The sequence below is a fragment of the Hemitrygon akajei genome, chromosome 31 (assembly GCF_048418815.1).
Source record: "Hemitrygon akajei chromosome 31, sHemAka1.3, whole genome shotgun sequence".
NCBI classification, from domain to species: Eukaryota; Metazoa; Chordata; class Chondrichthyes; order Myliobatiformes; family Dasyatidae; genus Hemitrygon; species Hemitrygon akajei.
The window spans coordinates 24,290,926-24,308,916 of NC_133154.1; the positions used below are offsets into that span (position 1 = coordinate 24,290,926).

The 17,991-nt window shown below is 51.8% G+C and overlaps 1 protein-coding gene across 3 annotated transcripts in view; it reads right to left on the minus strand.

The window, feature by feature from the left end:
• Window positions 1–17,991, minus strand: part of LOC140719351 (SH3 and multiple ankyrin repeat domains protein 1-like) — a 512,322-nt gene that overhangs the window by 31,589 nt on the left and 462,742 nt on the right. For all 3 annotated transcript variants that reach the window (XM_073033929.1, XM_073033930.1, XM_073033928.1), the window contains exons 16-17: window positions 5,640–5,764; window positions 1–111 (exon numbers count right to left, since the gene is read on the minus strand). The exon at window positions 1–111 is cut by the window's left edge and continues 25 nt beyond it. In XM_073033929.1, coding sequence (XP_072890030.1) covers window positions 1–111; window positions 5,640–5,764 — 236 coding nt within the window. The remainder of the gene's footprint in view (window positions 112–5,639; window positions 5,765–17,991) is intronic.

The window sequence follows — 17,991 nt, forward strand, 5'->3', positions numbered from 1 at the left end:
GTCGGGGTTGCGGGTTACCATGACTACTTTGAGCATGAGGTTGTTGCCTCCCTGCCGGATCATGTTCACCACCTGACGGTGCCCCACCTTCACAACGTTCTGTCCGTTCACCTGGGAGAACCAACCAGAAGCACAGTGGGCAGACGTCAAGGTTCAAGACTCATGATTGTTCAATGTCACTTCCAGTACACACGTGTAAAGAGAGAAATAATTGTACTCCGGATCTGATCCAGCACAAAAAAACATAATAAGATAAAAACACAATAAGTATAAATAAGTAAGATAACATATACATGGATTGATTCGTGTGTCCGTAAAGTGATGCCAGGTACAGGTGAATCTGCATATAAGGTGTCTCTGACAGGAAATGATAAAGTAGAGGTGGTGGAGTGGGTTAGTGGGTGGAGGTGTTTGATCTGCCTCGCTGCATTGGGGAAAGTAACACACACAAAATGCTGGTGGAACGCAGCAGGCCAGGCAGCATCTCTAGGGAGAAGCACTGTCGACGTTTCGGGCCGAGACCCTTCGTCAGGACTGACTGAAAGAAAAGATAGTAAGAGATTTGAAAGTAGGAGGGGGAGGGGGTCCTGACGAAGGGTCTCGGCCCGAAACGTCAACAGTGCTTCTCCCTATAGATGCTGCCTGGTCTGCTGCGTTCCACCAGCATTTTGTGTGTGTTGCTTGAATTTCCAGCATCTGCAGATTTCCTCGTGTTTGCTTTTTAAATTGGGGAAAGTAACTGTTTTTGGGTCTTGTGGTCCTGGCGTGGATGCTACGTAGACTTGTCCCTGATGGGAGTGGGACAAACAGAAACAGTAAGTACCCCTCCCCACCCCTTCACTCAACCACTGGCAGGAAGTCCACCTCGGTAGGGTCGCCCCTATCCACACCCATGGTGGAACCTCTTGCCAGCCGTACCCATTCAAGAGAGCACCAATTAATACTGGGGCAGGACAATCAAAGGGAGGTCCTGGTGAAGAGTTCAGTCAGGGCATCGAGTACTGGAGCTGCGATATTCTAGTGCATCACACACAAAGCCAACTGTCAGGTCAGCAGAAAAGGTCATTGGCTGTAGTCTACCATCTCTGCAGGGCTTGCTTGGGTCCAGGACCAACGAGCAGGCAGGAAAAATCATTGGGGGCATTATCCACCATGAAAAATGCCTTTACAAAAAGCTCCTTCTGGAAAACACTATAGGGCTAGTAAAACAAAAACTTCACGCCATCTTAAAAGTCCTTCCCCTAGGCAGTTAATCTGATCAACCACTCTAGTTGCACCCACCCATTTTCCCTCATCACTACACTGTAAACACTTTAGACTTTACACTTTTTAATAATAATGTTTACATTGTAGATATATGCTGGTTTTACTTATTTAAGCACATTTTGTTCTATATCCATACCTCTAACATTATTTAATTCTTTATAATTGTTGATTGTTATTTCTTGTTGCATGTCATGCACTGACTAATACACTACAATAAACAGACCTATCAGACTGAGATCCTTCATGAGTCCTGTCGGAGGGTTGCAGCCCATAACATTGACTATTTATTCCCCTCCAAAGATGCTGCCTGAGATTTATAAAGAAGTTGCCAGGACTTGAGAAGTATAGGGAGGGATAGAGCAAGCTTGAACTTTATTCCTTGGAAGGTAGAATGAGGTGGGATTGCTCTGCTGTGGAGAGGGGAGACTGTTTTTTGATCGATGGTAGGGTCGCTCTGCAGAGAGGGGAGACTGTTTTTTGATCGATGGTAGGGTCGCTCTGCTACGGAGTGGGGAGACTGTTTTTTGATCGATGGTAGGGTCGCTCTGCTATGGAGAGGGGAGACTGTTTTTTGATCGATGGTAGGATCTCTCTGCAGAGAGGGGAGACTGTTTTTTGATCGATGGTAGGGTCGCTCTGCTACGGAGTGGGGAAACTGTTTTTTGATCGATGGTAGGGTCGCTCTGCAGAGAGGGGAGACTGTTTTTTGATCGATGGTAGGGTCGCTCTGCTACGGAGTGGGGAAACTGTTTTTTGATCAATGGTAGGGTCGCTCTGCTATGGAGTGGGGAGACTGTTTTTTGATCGATGGTAGGGTCGCTCTGCTATGGAGAGGGGAGACTGTTTTTTGATCGATGGTAGGGTCGCTCTGCTACGGAGTGGGGAAACTGTTTTTTGATCGATGGTAGGATCGCTCTGCAGAGAGGGGAGACTGTTTTTTGATCGATGGTAGGGTCGCTCTGCAGAGAGGGGAGACTGTTTTTTGATCGATGGTAGGGTCACTCTGCTATGGAGAGGGGAGACTGTTTTTTGATCGATGGTAGGGTCGCTCTGCTACGGAGTGGGGAAACTGTTTTTTGATCAATGGTAGAGTCGCTCTGCTATGGAGTGGGGAGACTGTTTTTTGATCGATGGTAGGGTCGCTCTGCTATGGAGAGGGGAGACTGTTTTTTGATCGATGGTAGGGTCGCTCTGCTATGGAGAGGGGAGACTGTTTTTTGATCGATGGTAGGGTCGCTCTGCTATGGAGAGGGGAGACTGTTTTTTGATCGATGGTAGGGTCGCTCTGCTATGGAGAGGGGAGACTGTTTTTTGATCGATGGTAGGGTCGCTCTGCTATGGAGAGGGGAGACTGTTTTTTGATCGATGGTAGGGTCACTCTGCAGAGAGGAGAAACTGTTTTTTGATCGATGGTAGGGTCACTCTGCAGAGAGGGGAGACTGTTTTTTGATCGATGGTAGGGTCGCTCTGCTATGGAGAGGGGAGACTGTTTTTTGATCGATGGTAGGATCTCTCTGCAGAGGCTGCCATTGTGCCCGGAGAATGTTATCTAGGCTTTCTGCATTTTGCATATGGACTTGGACTACACGATTATTGTTTTTTATATTCTGTTTTTTGTCCGATCTTTCTTGTTTAGTTTGTGTGCAGGGGACTGCGATTTGGGATTTGATGTGCCTGTTCCGTTTTGCGCGGACAAGAGGGATTTGCGGGTTGACGATCGTGTTGCTATTTTCTTCTTTTCTTTCTGGGTTTCGTGGCTATCTGGAGAAGAAGAATTTTAGAGCTGTATACTTTGATAATAAATGAAGTTTTGAACATTTTAAAATCATGAGGGGCATAGATAGAGTGAACGTGTGCACTTTTTCCCAGGATTGGGAAACCAAGAACTAGAGGACACAGGTTTAATGTGAGAGAGGAGAGATTTAGTGGGAATCCGAGGGGCTTTTTCACCCAGAGCGGTCAGGATATAATACGAGCTGCCAGAGGCAGTAGTTGAGGTAGGTACATAAATGACATTTAAAAGATGTTTGGGCGAGTACATGGATGAGAAGGTTTAGAGCAGTATGAGTCAAATAGGACTGGCTTAGATGGGACTCCCGGTCAGCGGGACCAGTTGGCCAAAGGCACGTTTCCATGCTGTCCGAGTCGATGTTTTGGTTCTGGTTCCAACTTCAACCGTTTGACTTGGGAACTGAGAGACATCATCCACTTATTGAGAGACAAAGTCTCCAGTTGACCAGCTCCCCCCAACAGCTTGGCCTTGCAGACACCGCTGATCACCTCTGCTGTTAATTGATCCACTTCCCTCTAACTGGGTGGGTTCACTCACCGACTTGCCAAGTGCTGGCCGATTGACTGGTTTTCTCACACTCTTGCACAGCTCCTCCTAGTGGCCGGTGAAGGAAGGGGGGCAGGGACCAGGCTTAACAGGAACACTTCCGCTTTCTTTATGTAGTTTGCATAATATTATTACAATGCTAGCAACATGGGTACAATTCCCGCCACTGTCTGTAAGGAGCTTGTACGTTCTCCCCGTGACCGCATGTATTTCCTCCGGGTGCTCCAGTTTCTTCCCACATTCAAAAGATGTACGGGTTAGTAGGTTAATTGATCACGTGCGTGTAATTGGGCAGTGCAGGCCTGTGGGCCGGAAGGGCCTGTTACCGTACTGCTTGTCTAAATAAAATAAAATCAGAAGTAAGAACTATCACATTTCCTTACTAATTTTTACTCCAACCTATTCTCCCATATTCGTCCCCCAGATTCTATGATTTACAAACCAGGGACTAATTACAGTGCGCAATTAAACGACCAGCCCATACGTCATTGTAATACGGGAGGAAAGCAGAGCGTCCGGGGTGTATAAGACGACAAGAGGCATAAATCAGGTGGCTAGCCGGAGACTTCCAGTGAGAAAGGGCCAGAACCATCAAAATGTTTCTCATATGCTAACCCTTTCATCCCTGGGATCATTCTCTTGAACGTCCTCCAGACCCTCTCCAAAGCCAACACATCCTTTCTTAGATAAGAGGCCCAAAACTGCTCACAATACACCAAGTATGTTCTAGCCAATGCCTTATAAAGCCTCAGCATCACATCCTTACAACCTGTGCCACTAATCACTCACCGCACCTGCTCATTAACTTACTGTGACCAGTGTGTCTCTATGAAGAGCATCAGTCTACAGCCATCTCCATTCAAAAAATACACAGTTCTCTGACTCTGATGGACTGTCAGTGGGCACCATGATTAATCTTCCCGCAGCCAGCATCACTGCTGATAGACAGATAACCTGTACAGTCGGAGCTCTTTAGTGAATACTGTCCGCCAGTCATGTCCTCCTTCTAATAGTCATCGAGCACTACAGCACAGAAACAGGCCCTTCAGCCCTTCATGTCTGTGCTAACCTGACCATCTGCCAAGTGCCATCAAGCCACACTTGGACCATAGCTCTCCATACCCCTCCCATCCAAGTATCTATCCCAAAGCCTAAGACTTTTCCACTTTGTCAACGTGGAGCGGAGAGTAAGCTTGTACATCTAGCAGGAGCAAAGGATGTTGGGAATGGCGAGGGTGGAACGCCGTGGGTGGGAGAGAAGGAATGCCAGGGGCAGGGCGGGGGTTGGCGCGGGTGCAGGCACACCTAGCCCTGAGACACCAGGCAAGGCCATTTGCTTCCAAATAATCGAGGCCCAATTTGGAGTATCATGTGCAGTTTTGGTCACCTACCTACAGGAAAGAAGTAAATAGGTTTGAAAGAGTGCAAAGAAAATTTACAAGGATGTTGCTGCAGCTGGAGGACCTGAGTTATAAGGAAAGATTGAGTAAGTTGGGACTTTATTCCTCGGAATGTGGGAGACTCGATAGAGGGATACAAAGAGGAGTACAGATAAGGTAAATGCAAGCATGTTTTTTTTTCCACTGAGGTTGGGTGGGACTGTAAGTAGAGGTCATGGGTTAAGGATGAAAGGTGAGGAGTTTAAGGGGAACATGAGGGGAAACTTCTTCTGAGGGTGGTGAGAATGTGGAACGAGCTGCCACCCTGACTAAGCTCCATCTGCCATTTCTCTGCCCATATCTGAAACTTCTCCCCCCAGGGTCGAAATGTCAAATACTAGAGGGCCAGCCCTTAAGAAGGGAGATGTGCAGGGTATTTTTTTGAAGGTGATAGGGGACAGGAATGTAATGCCATGGAGGCAGATGTGTTAGAGATATTAAAAAAGATATCTTGCTCTACCCTTTTCCAATCTTCTACACTTCCCACATCACCACCAACCTTTGTATCTAAAGGCATGCAAGGACACAGCAATTAAACTGGGAAATGATCTGGAGAAAACGTTCATCTCAGAACAAAGCACAATCTGAACACCAACCTCAATCAGGAAGTCACCCATCCGTAATCCCGCTCTCCAAGCGACCCCACCTTCATCCACAGACTCGAGGTACTGGAGTGCGGGGAAGGCTGGCGTGGGGGTGAACTCCTCGATGGGTGTCTGGGCTGTAATGATACACACATCATTCTCTGTGAGTTTTTAACATCATGCACATCCACACATCACCACCCTCACCCAATGTGAGACTCAGAGTGAAGCTCCCTCCACATAGTCGTGCTGTACACCCCGACGGTTAGACAGAGTGAAGCTCCCTCCACATCGTCGTGCTGTACACCCCGACGGTTAGACAGAGTGAAGCTCCCTCCACATTGTTGTGCTGTACACTCCCACGGTTAGACAGAGTGAAGCTCCCTCCACATTGTCGTGCTGTACACCCCCACGATTAGACAGAGTGAAGCTCCCTCCACATTGTCGTGCTGTACACTCCCACGGTTAGACAGAGTGAACCTCCCTCCACATCGTCGTGCTGTACACTCCCACGGTTAGACACAGTGAAGCTCCCTCCACATTGTCGTGCTGTACACCCCCACGGTTAGACAGAGTGAAGCTCCCTCCACATAGTCGTGCTGTACACTCCCACGGTTAGACAGAGTGAAGCTCCCTCCACATTGTCGTGCTGTACACCCCCATGGTTAGACAGAGTGAAGCTCCCTCCACATTGTTGTGCTGTACACTCCCACGGTTAGACACAGTGAAGCTCCCTCCACATTGTTGTGCTGTACACCCCCACGGTTAGACAGAGTGAACCTCCCTCCACATTGTCGTGCTGTACACCCCCACGGTTAGACAGAGTGAAGCTCCCTCCACATCGTCGTGCTGTACACCCCCACGGTTAGACAGAGTGAACCTCCCTCCACACTGTCGTGCTGTACACCCCGACGGCTAGACAGAGTGAAGCTCCCTCCACACTGTCGTGCTGTACACCCCCACGGTTAGACAGAGTGAAGCTCCCTCCACACTGTCGTGCTGTACACTCCCACGGTTAGACAGAGTGAACCTCCCTCCACATTGTCGTGCTGTACACTCCCACGGTTAGACAGAGTGAAGCTCCCTCCACACTGTCGTGCTGTACACCCCCACGGTTAGACAGAGTGAAGCTCCCTCCACACTGTCGTGCTGTACACTCCCACGGTTAGACAGAGTGAAGCTCCCTCCACATTGTTGTGCTGTACACTCCCACGGTTAGACAGAGTGAAGCTCCCTCCACATTATCGTGCTGTACACCCCCACGGTTAGACAGAGTGAAGCTCCCTCCACATCGTCGTGCTGTACACCCTGACGGTTAGACAGACTGAAGCTCCCTCCACATTATCGTGCTGTACACCCCCACGGTTAGACTGAGTGAAGCTCCCTCCACATTATCGTGCTGTACACTCCCACGGTTAGACAGAGTGAAGCTCCCTCCACATTATCGTGCTGTACACTCCCACGGTTAGACACAGTGAAGCTCCCTCCACATTATCGTGCTGTACACTCCCACGGTTAGACAGAGTGAAGCTCCCTCCACATTATCGTGCTGTACACTCCCACTGTTAGACAGAGTGAAGCTCCCTCCACATTGTCGTGCTGTACACTCCCAGGGTTAGACAGAGTGAAGCTCCCTCCACATTGTCGTGCTGTACACCCCCACGGTTAGACAGAGTGAAGCTCCCTCCACATTGTCGTGCTGTACACTCCCACGGTTAGACAGAGTGAAGCTCCCTCCACATTATCGTGCTGTACACTCCCACGGTTAGACAGAGTGAACCTCCCTCCACATTGTCGTGCTGTACACCCCCACGGTTAGACAGAGTGAAGCTCCCTCCACATAGTCGTGCTGTACACCCCCACGGTTAGACAGAGTGAACCTCCCTCCACATTGTTGTGCTGTACACCCCCACGGTTAGACAGAGTGAACCTCCCTCCACATTGTCGTGCTGTACACCCCCACGGTTAGACAGAGTGAACCTCCCTCCACATTGTCGTGCTGTACACCCCCACGGTTAGACAGAGTGAACCTCCCTCCACATTGTCGTGCTGTACACCCCCACGGTTAGACAGAGTGAAGCTCCCTCCACATTGTCGTGCTGTACACCCCCACGGTTAGACAGAGTGAAGCTCCCTCCACATTGTTGTGCTGTACACTCCCACGGTTAGACAGAGTGAAGCTCCCTCCACATTATCGTGCTGTACACTCCCACGGTTAGACAGAGTGAAGCTCCCTCCACATCGTCGTGCTGTACACCCCCACGGTTAGACAGAGTGAACCTCCCTCCACACTGTCGTGCTGTACACTCCCACGGTTAGACAGAGTGAAGCTCCCTCCACATAGTCGTGCTGTACACTCCCAGGGTTAGACAGAGTGAAGCTCCCTCCACATTATCGTGCTGTACACTCCCAGGGTTAGACAGAGTGAAGCTCCCTCCACATCGTCGTGCTGTACACCCCCACGGTTAGACAGAGTGAACCTCCCTCCACACTGTCGTGCTGTACACCCCGACGGCTAGACAGAGTGAAGCTCCCTCCACATTGTCATGCTGTACACCCCGACGGTTAGACAGAGTGAAGCTCCCTCCACATTATCGTGCTGTACACCCCGACAGTTAGACAGAGTGAAGCTCCCTCCACACTGTCGTGCTGTACACCCCGACAGTTAGACAGAGTGAAGCTCCCTCCACATTATCGTGCTGTACACTCCCATGGTTAGACAGAGTGAAGCTCCCTCCACACTGTCCTGTCACACACTCCCAGGGTCAGACAGAGTATAGAGATGTTCTGACTGAGCCTGAAGTAATCAAGAAAATAACTGCTCTATAAAGTTTACAGGATATTTTTTAAGGAAGTACGCAGGGTCTCCTGAATATCTGAGTGAGTGGCTGTTTTAGTGTGGAGTCTCCTTTAGGAGTTTTCCTGCCTGCTTGGGCTGTGTCTGTTCGCGGTTGCTAACTGGGTAGCTTTTACCTGCAGTTGCCAGGAAGCCATTTTGTTCCATAAGCAGGGAGAGAAATACCGTTGTTCCCCCACCCCCTTTCCCCTTCCTCATGTTGCCGTGTTCCTCGTTCGGTGTGGGTGCCAGACATCCTGGCCTTTCACGGCCTGGGAGTTCTGCAGGACCGAGGGAGCCTTTCCTAGCGTTGGAATTTCTGACGCCGTGCCAAAAAAGATATTGTTGAGTGCTGGGTGCCTTCCTAATGCCTCAACAGCAGAAGATTCCTCTCCATTCCAGCTGTTGAACGGGAGTCTGAACTGTACGTAACGTGTTTCAGCTTCTCAGGTCCCAGAAAACTGGGGCTGCCGGACTGACGGGATTTGCTGATGCCATAGGAGCATGGCACACTGCGGGAAGTTCCAAACTTTTCCTCCCAGGAACTCTACTCACTCCAGGACTTTATCATCGGCATCACTGCGTACATTTTTCACTTCCAACATAGTGAACTGGTTGCCTGGAAGTCACGGACCTCCGGGGAGCTATGCAAAGGTGGCTGCCTCTCCACCCTCAGACAATGCCCTGTTTTGGTCAGTGGAGGATGAACGCAGGGTGCAATGTACTTTGCTCCCTGGAATAACTCTGGAACAGTGCGCGGAGGACTTGGCTGGGGAAGGCGGTATTTTGGCCTCCGTGAGAGAGTTCAGGAAGGCAGTGTTATATCTGGGACTGATGGGTTGGTGCATCGGTTCTCTCAGTAGAGGGATCGTGGTGAAAGACAACCTTTTACAGACGGAGCTGGTGACAGTCCAATGCAAAGAAATTGTCCTCGGGCATGTCAAGCCTCGCATTCCCAACGAGCTCCTCCTTCCCCATCTAAACCCCTTGGGACAAGTGAGGTCAGAGATCACTGCTATAAGACACAAATAGTGTAATCCCTTTCTGGCACTGGCTGTTCATGCAGCTGACATGGGAGGATGATGTTGAAGGCCAGTTTACAAAGGGGTAGATTAGATCATTGGTGTATTGGAGCTCTGAGCGCCTGTGGGACTTTCAGAGGGACTGTCCCAACACCCGGCCCATGGGAGTTCCATGGAATGATACCCCCATTGCTATTCCTGGGGGTTAGGGCTGAAGCAAATATGGAGTCGGAGGTACCCGCTGCACAGTCTAACAACTCCTGCCTGCTCATACACATGGGGAGGAAGATGGGAGCTCTACGTGTAGTGAGGGGGTGGAGTGAGGCTCATCTGACAGTGAGACAGTGGAAATCCTCACCCCTCCTGAGAAATCCCTGTTGAGGAGATCAGATAGTTTATTTTCACCTCTGAGGGTGCAAAGTATCCAGCGAAACTAGTCTCCCTGTGCTGGTCTAGTGCGCCAAGCCTGGTTATGGCCTTGCGTGTCACCCTCGGATGGAAGGGGAAGAGGAGTGATGAGGAATGAAGGGTGAGAGCTTAAATCCTTCCTGGATGACCTGGTGAGAGAAGTCAGGGCGAGCAGCATCCTCAATCCTTCAGGGAATGGTGGGTCACGGGGTGGCGTTGGCACCACTCGAGCCCAGAGAGCAAGGAGCATTTGTGCTTTTTTTTTTCAGGAAAACATGGATGATGGGGCCTCTGCTCTCACTGGGAATGGTGCTGGAGCCCAGTCCTGGTGTACTTCTGATATGAAGTTCACTGTAGGTCATCTAAATGCGAATGGTAGCAGGGGTTCTCTCCACAGAATTAACAATCTCTCAGTCCTCAGGGATGGGCGATGCACGGTCATTTTCCTGCAGAAACCCATAATATCCCAGGAGATGAGTCCATGACCACTGGAGTGGCAGGGAGGAGTCTACATCAGCTCCAACTCTAGTGGGAAGGTGAGCCTGTTGGCCCCAGCTTTCTGTAGCAAAAGCCCAAGATATCGCTCCCGGCGGTCTGCTCCACCTGGCCGTGCTCCTGAATGATGTACCACTGCAATTCATCAATGTGCCTGGGCCTAGGTGCGGTGTTCCGTCAGGTGTCCACTCTGCTGAGCTCCATCAACCAGGGGACTGTGTCATCCTCGAGGGAGACTTCAACTGTACCCTCAAGGAGGAGGACAGCTCTGGCAAAGTTGTTAAAGCAGCTAGAAGGCAGCTTTGACATGGTGGACACCTGGCGAAATCTTCACCCTGCTCTATCGCCTCCTCGAGAAGGGGAGGTTCACGCATAGGCTGCCTCTACGTCTCTCGGGCATGGTCCACACGGCCGGCGGCGTGCTCGGACCATCACCTCCTGGGAATGGAGTTTGCTCCCCTGTACTCTCGGGTGAGATCCCAGCACGGGCACTTTAACAACCGGCTGCTGGAAGACAGCTGACTCTGGGATTCGTTCCGAGAATTCCGGGTCACCTGGCGGGAGAGGATTTCTACTTTCTATGGCAATGGTGGGATGTGGGCAGCACCCACATCTGGTTTCTATGTCCGGAGTACACAGACCTTTGCCTGCTAAAGAACTGGCATCCAGTCCCTCTCTTGTGTGCAGACTATAAGATCTTTGCCCAGGCAGTAGCCAACCGCCTTGGCTCAGTGTTGAGACAGGTGATCTATCCTGACCGGGGCTAGTCCATTCAAGATAATGTCTGTCTAGTCTGGGACCTGATCCACCTGCTCCAGGAAACTGGGTCCCTGGCAGCTTTTCTCTCTCTTAACCAAGAGAAGACGTTTGACCAGAGTTTCTTGATGTGCACTCTGCAAGCATTTGGGCTCGGACCACACTTTGTAGCCGGGGTTCAGCTCCTGTACTCTGCCGCAGAGTGCCTCGTCAAGGTCAATTTTTCATTAACAGTGCCCACTCCCTTTAGAAGTGGGGTACATCAGGGGTGCCCTATGTCCGGCCACTTGTATGCCATCTGTGTAGAACCATTCCTGTGCCTTCGTCGGGGGAGGCCGATGGGTCTGGTTCTGTGCGAACCAGACATAGAGGTCATCTTCTCGGCCTTCGCCAATGACGTGCTCCTGATGGTGAGAGATATCCATGACCTGTGGAAGATGCATGAGTGCCTGGAAGTTTTCTGGGCAGTGCCCTCTACTGGGGTCAACTGGGTGAAATGTTCCGAACTCTTAGTGGGCCAGTGGCAGGTGGGCTCCCTGCCACTGGAGATGAGAGCATTTGAGTGGAGCACCAGGCATCTCCTCTATCTGGGAGTCTACCTGATTCCTTCTGGGAAGACCTGGCTGGCAAGACCTGGAGAAGAGAGTCATGGCCCGGCTGGGGACTGGTCAGGCCTTCTCAGGGTGCTTTCCTATTGAGGCAGGGTGGTAGTCATAAACTAGCTGGTGGCCCCCATGTTTGGCCCCACCCACCCCTTTGAGGCAAGGATGCAGAGAAAGTTAGTGGACTTCTTCTGGGGCAACAGGGAACATTGGGTCCCTGCATTGGACCTGACTCTTTCAGTGGGAAAGGGTGGACAGTCACGGGTGTGTGTCCGTACGCGGTTGGTGGCTCTCTGCCTCAGGGCCCTGCAGAGATTCCTGTACGCTGAGAATCTCCCCGGGTGGCACGTGTCGGCGACAGTTTCTCCGGGGTGGCTGCTGCCTTCAAGAAGAGATGCGCCTACTGCCAGCGGGCGTCAGCCATGCTGCTGTGCGGAGTCTGCCCAGCTTCGATCGGGACCTACCGAGAGTCGGGGCGTAACTGCCTAAGGCCAGGAATCCCTTCCTGCTGGCAGAGGGCAGAGTTCCGACCGAGGGAATGGCCGACCAGTGACTCTGGATGGTGTCATCTCCACACTGCCGGAGCTGCTCGTCAGACCCAGGCCACGCAACCTTATCCAGGAGCCGAGTCCACACAACTTGAGCCGTCTCTCATTTGCACCCACAATTCCATTCAGGGATGCAAGTAAGAGGTAACTGTATCAGCTGCTGCTCCACACCCTCCACTTCCTAGTCATGGTCCACCTGGAGGTGAGGGGGGGGGGTCCCAGCGGAAGACACTTTACCAGGGAGTTCTTCTCATGCACCTTGGGGATTTGGGGTGGAGGCTGCGGTACAGAGCGGTGCCCTGTAACAAGTTCGTCAGATTCTACGTGGACCTCCCAGCCACATGTCCCTTCTGCGGGCTGGAGGAGACAGTGTACCACAAGCACACGGAGTGTGTGAGGCTGCAGCCCACTTTTGCATATCTGCATGAGCTGCTTCATGTTTAGGGGGTATGCTCGTGCCTGGGTAAATACAGAGAATATACAGCGCATCACACGCACTGTCCACGGTGACGATAGAGGCATTCCGGGGCCATTAGGCTCTGCGAAGGGTCAGCGCCATCATTGACAGAGATCGGTACATTTTAGAATAATGTTGTTTGTCTAGTAGTACTGTAGTAATTGTGTTAGTCACTGGTTTGTACATATTGTAACACAGAACTTGCAATAAAAATATTTTATATAAACTAAAGAGCCACACACACTGTGGTGCTCCCTCATACCGTCTTGTCACACACTTGTAGAGACAGTAAGACACAAATTGGAGCTCGCTCTGTATCATCCTGTCACACACTTCCAGAGTCAGACACATGCTGGAGCTCCCTCTGTACCGTCCTGTCACACACTCCCAGAGTCAGTCAGATACAAGGTGGAGCTCCCTCTGTACCCTCCTGTCACACACTCACAGAGTCAGTCAGACACAAGGTGGAGCTCCCCCTGTACCGTCCTGTCACACACTCCCAGAGTCAGTCATACACAAGGTGGAGCTCCACCTGTACCGTCCTGTCACACACGCCCAGAGTCAGACACATGCTGGAGCTCCCCCTAAACAGTCCTGTCACACACTCCCAAAGTCAGTCAGACACAAGTTGGAGCTCCCTCTGTACCGTCCTGTCACAGACAACCAGAGTAAGTCAGACACAAGGTGGTGCTCCCTCTGTATCATCCTATCACACACTTCCAGAGACAGACACAATGTGGAGCTCCCTCTGTATCCTCCTGTCACACACTCCCTGAGTCGGTCAGACACAAGATGGAGCTGCCTCTATACCATCCTGTCACACACTCCCTGAGTCGGTCAGACAGAAGGTGGAGCTCCCTCTGTACCATCCTTTCACACTCTCCCTGAGACAGTCAGACACAAGTTGGAGCTCCCTCTGTATCATCCTGTCACACACTCCCAGAGTCAGACACATGCTGGAGCTCCCTCTGTACCGTCCTGTCACACACTCGCAGAGTCGGCCAGACACAAGGTGGAGCTCCCTCTGTACAGTCCTGTCACACACTCCCAGAGTCAGTCAGACGCAAGGCAGAGCTCCCTCTGTAACGTTCTGTCACACAATCCCAGAGTCAGTCAGACACAAGGTGGATCTCCCTCTGTAACGTCCTGTCACACACTCCCAGAGTCTGCCAGACACAAGGTGGAGCTCCCCCTGTAACGTCCTGTCACACACTTGTAGAGACAGACAGACACAAGTTGGAGCTCCCTCTGTATCATCCTGTCACACACTTCCAGAGTCAGACACATGCTGGAGCTCCCCCTGTACAGTCCTGTCACACACTCCCTGAGTCAGTCAGACACAAGGTGGAGCTCTCTCTGTACCGTAATGTCACACACTCCTGGAGTCAGTCAGACACAAGGTGGAGCTCCCTCTGTACCGTCCTGTCACACACTCCCAGAGTCAGTCAGACACAAGATGGAGCTCCCTCTGTATCATCCTGTCACACACTCCCAGAGTCAGACACAAGGTGGTGCTCCCTCTGTACCGTCCTGTCACACACTTGTAGATTCAGCCAGACACAAGTTGGAGCTCCCTCTGTATCATCCTGTCACACACTTACAGATTCAGACAGACACAAGTTTGAGCTCCCTCTGTACCGTCCTGTCACACACTCCTGGAGTCAGTCAGACACAAGGTGGAGCTCCCTCTGTACCGTTCTGTCACACAATCCCAGTCAGTCAGACACAAGTTGGAGCTCCCTCTGTACCGTCCTGTCACACAATCCCAGAGTCAGTCAGACACAAGGTGGAGTTCCCTCTATACCATCCTGCAACACACACCCAGAGTCAGATACAAGGTGGATCTCCCTCTGTAACGTCCTGTCACACACTCCCAGAGTCTGCCAGACACAAGGTGGAGCTCCCTCTGTAACGTCCTGCCACACACTCCCAGATTCAGTCAGACACAAGGTGGAGCTCCCTCTGTATCATCCTGTCACACACTCCCAGAGTCAGTGAGACACAAGGTGGAGCTCCCTGTGTATCATCCTGTCACACACTCCCAGAGTCAGACACATGCTGGAGCTCCCCCTGTACATTCCTGTCACACACTCCCAGAGTCTGCCAGACACAAGGTGGAGCTCCCTCTGTAACGTCCTGTCACACACTCCCAGATTCAGTCAGACACAAGGTGGAGCTCCCTCTGTACCGTCCTGTCACACACTTGTAGAGACAGTAAGACACAAATTGGAGCTCGCTCTGTATCATCCTGTCACACACTTCCAGAGTCAGACACATGCTGGAGCTCCCCCTGTACAGTCCTGTCACGCACTCCCAGAGTCAGTCAGATACAAGGTGGAGCTCCCTCTGTACCCTCCTGTCACACACTCACAGAGTCAGTCAGACACACGCTGGAGCTCCCCCTGTACAGTCCTGTCACACACTCCCAGAGTCAGTCACACACAAGGTGGAGCTCCCCCTGTACCGTCCTGTCACACACGCCCAGAGTCAGACACATGCTGGAGCTCCCCCTAAACAGTCCTGTCACACACTCCCAAAGTCAGTCAGACACAAGTTGGAGCTCCCCCTGTACCGTCCTGTCACACACTCGCAGATTCAGTCAGCGACAAGGTGGAGCTCCCTCTGTATCATCCTATCACACACTTCCAGAGACAGACACAATGTGGAGCTCCCTCTGTATCCTCCTGTCACACACTCCCTGAGTCGGTCAGACACAAGATGGAGCTCCCTCTATACCATCCTGTCACACTCTCCCTGAGACAGTCAGACACAAGTTGGAGCTCCCTCTGTATCATCCTGTCACACACTCCCAGAGTCAGACACATGCAGGAGCTCCCTCTGTACCGTCCAGTCACACACTCCCAGATTCAGTCAGACACAAGGTGGAGCTCCCCCTGTGTCATCCTGTCACACACTCCCAGAGTCAGACACATGCTGGAGCTCCCTCTGTACCGTCCTGTCACACACTCGCAGAGTCGGCCAGACACAAGGTGGAGCTCCCTCTGTACAGTCCTGTCACACACTCCCAGATTCAGTCAGGCACAAGGTGGAGCTCCCTCTGTACCATCCTGTCACACACTCCCAGAGTCAGTCAGACACAAGGTAGAGCTCCCTCTGTACCGTTCTGTCACACAATCCCAGAGTCAGTCAGACACAAGGTGGATCTCCCTCTGTAACGTCCTGTCACACACTCCCAGAGTCTGCCAGACACAAGGTGGAGCTCCCCCTGTACCGTCCTGTCACACACTTGTAGATTCAGCCAGACACAAGTTGGAGCTCCCTCTGTATCATCCTGTCACACACTTCCAGATTCAGACAGACACAAGTTTGAGCTCCCTCTGTACCGTCCTGTCACACACTTCCAGAGTCAGACAGACACAAGTTTGAAATCTCTCTGTACCGTAATGTCACACACTCCTGGAGTCAGTCAGACACAAGGTGGAGCTCCCTCTGTACCGTCCTATCACACACTCGCAGAGTCGGCCAGACACAAGGTGGAGCTCCACCTGTACAGTCCTGTCACACACTCCCAGAGTCAGTCAGACAGAAGGTGGAGCTCACTCTGTACGGTCCTGTCACACAATCCCAGAGTCAGTCAGACACAAGGTTGAGTTCCCTCTATACCGTCCTGCAACACACACCCAGAGTCAGACACAAGGTGGAGCTCCCTCTGTACCGTCCTATCACACACTCGCAGAGTCGGCCAGACACAAGGTGGAGCTCCACCTGTACAGTCCTGTCACACACTCCCAGAGTCAGTCAGACAGAAGGTGGAGCTCACTCTGTACAGTCCTGTCACACACTCCCAGATTCAGTCAGACAGAAGGTGGAGCTCACTCTGTACGGTCCTGTCACACAATCCCAGAGTCAGTCAGACACAAGGTGGAGTTCCCTCTATACCATCCTGCAACACACACCCAGAGTCAGATACAAGGTGGAGCTCCCTCTGTATCATCCTGTCACACACTCCCAGAGACAGTCAGACACAAGGTGGAGCTCCCTGTGTATCATCCTGTCACACACTCCCAGAGTCAGACACATGCTGGAGCTCCCCCTGTACAGTCCTGTCACAGACTCCCAGAGTCTGCCAGACACAAGGTGGAGCTCCCTCTGTAACGTCCTGTCACAGACTCCCAGAGTAAGTCAGACACAAGGTGGTGTTCCCTCTGTATCATCCTATCACACACTTCCAGAGATAGACACAATGTGGAGCTCCCTCTGTATCCTCCTGTCACACACTCCCTGAGTCGGTCAGACACAAGATGGAGCTCCCTCTATACCATCCTGTCACACACTCCCTGAGTCGGTCAGACAGAAGGTGGAGCTCCCTCTGTACCATCCTTTCACACTCTCCCTGAGACAGTCAGACACAAGTTGGAGCTCCCTCTGTATCATCCTGTCACACACTCCCAGAGTCAGACACATGCTGGAGCTCCCTCTGTACCGTCCTGTCACACACTCCCAGAGTCTGCCAGACACAAGGTGGAGCTCCCCCTGTAACGTCCTGTCACACACTTGTAGAGACAGACAGACACAAGTTGGAGCTCCCTCTGTATCATACTGTCACACACTTCCAGAGTCAGACACATGCTGGAGCTCCCCCTGTACAGTCCTGTCACACACTCCCAGAGTCAGTCAGACACAAGGTGGAGCTCTCTCTGTACCGTAATGTCACACACTCCTGGAGTCAGTCAGACACAAGGTGGAGCTCCCTCTGTACCGTCCTGTCACACACTCCCAGAGTCAGTCAGACACAAGGTGGAGCTCGCTCTGTATCATCCTGTCACACACTTCCAGAGGCAGACACAATGTGGAGCACACTCTGTACCCTCCTGTCACATACTCCCTGAGTCGGGCAGACACAAGATGGAGCTCCCTCTGTATCATCCTGTCACACACTCCCAGAGTCAGACACAAGGTGGAGCTCCCTCTGTACCGTCCTGTCACACACTCCCAGAGTCAGACAGACACAAGTTTGAGCTCCCTCTGTACCGTCCTGTCACACACTTCCAGAGTCAGACAGACACAAGTTTGAGATCTCTCTGTACCGTAATGTCACACACTCCTGGAGTCAGTCAGACACAAGGTAGAGCTCCCTCTGTACCGTCCTATCACACATTCGCAGAGTCGGCCAGACACAAGGTGGAGCTCCACCTGTACAGTCCTGTCACACACTCCCAGATTCAGTCAGACAGAAGGTGGAGCTCACACTGTACCGTCCTGTCACACACTCCCAGAGT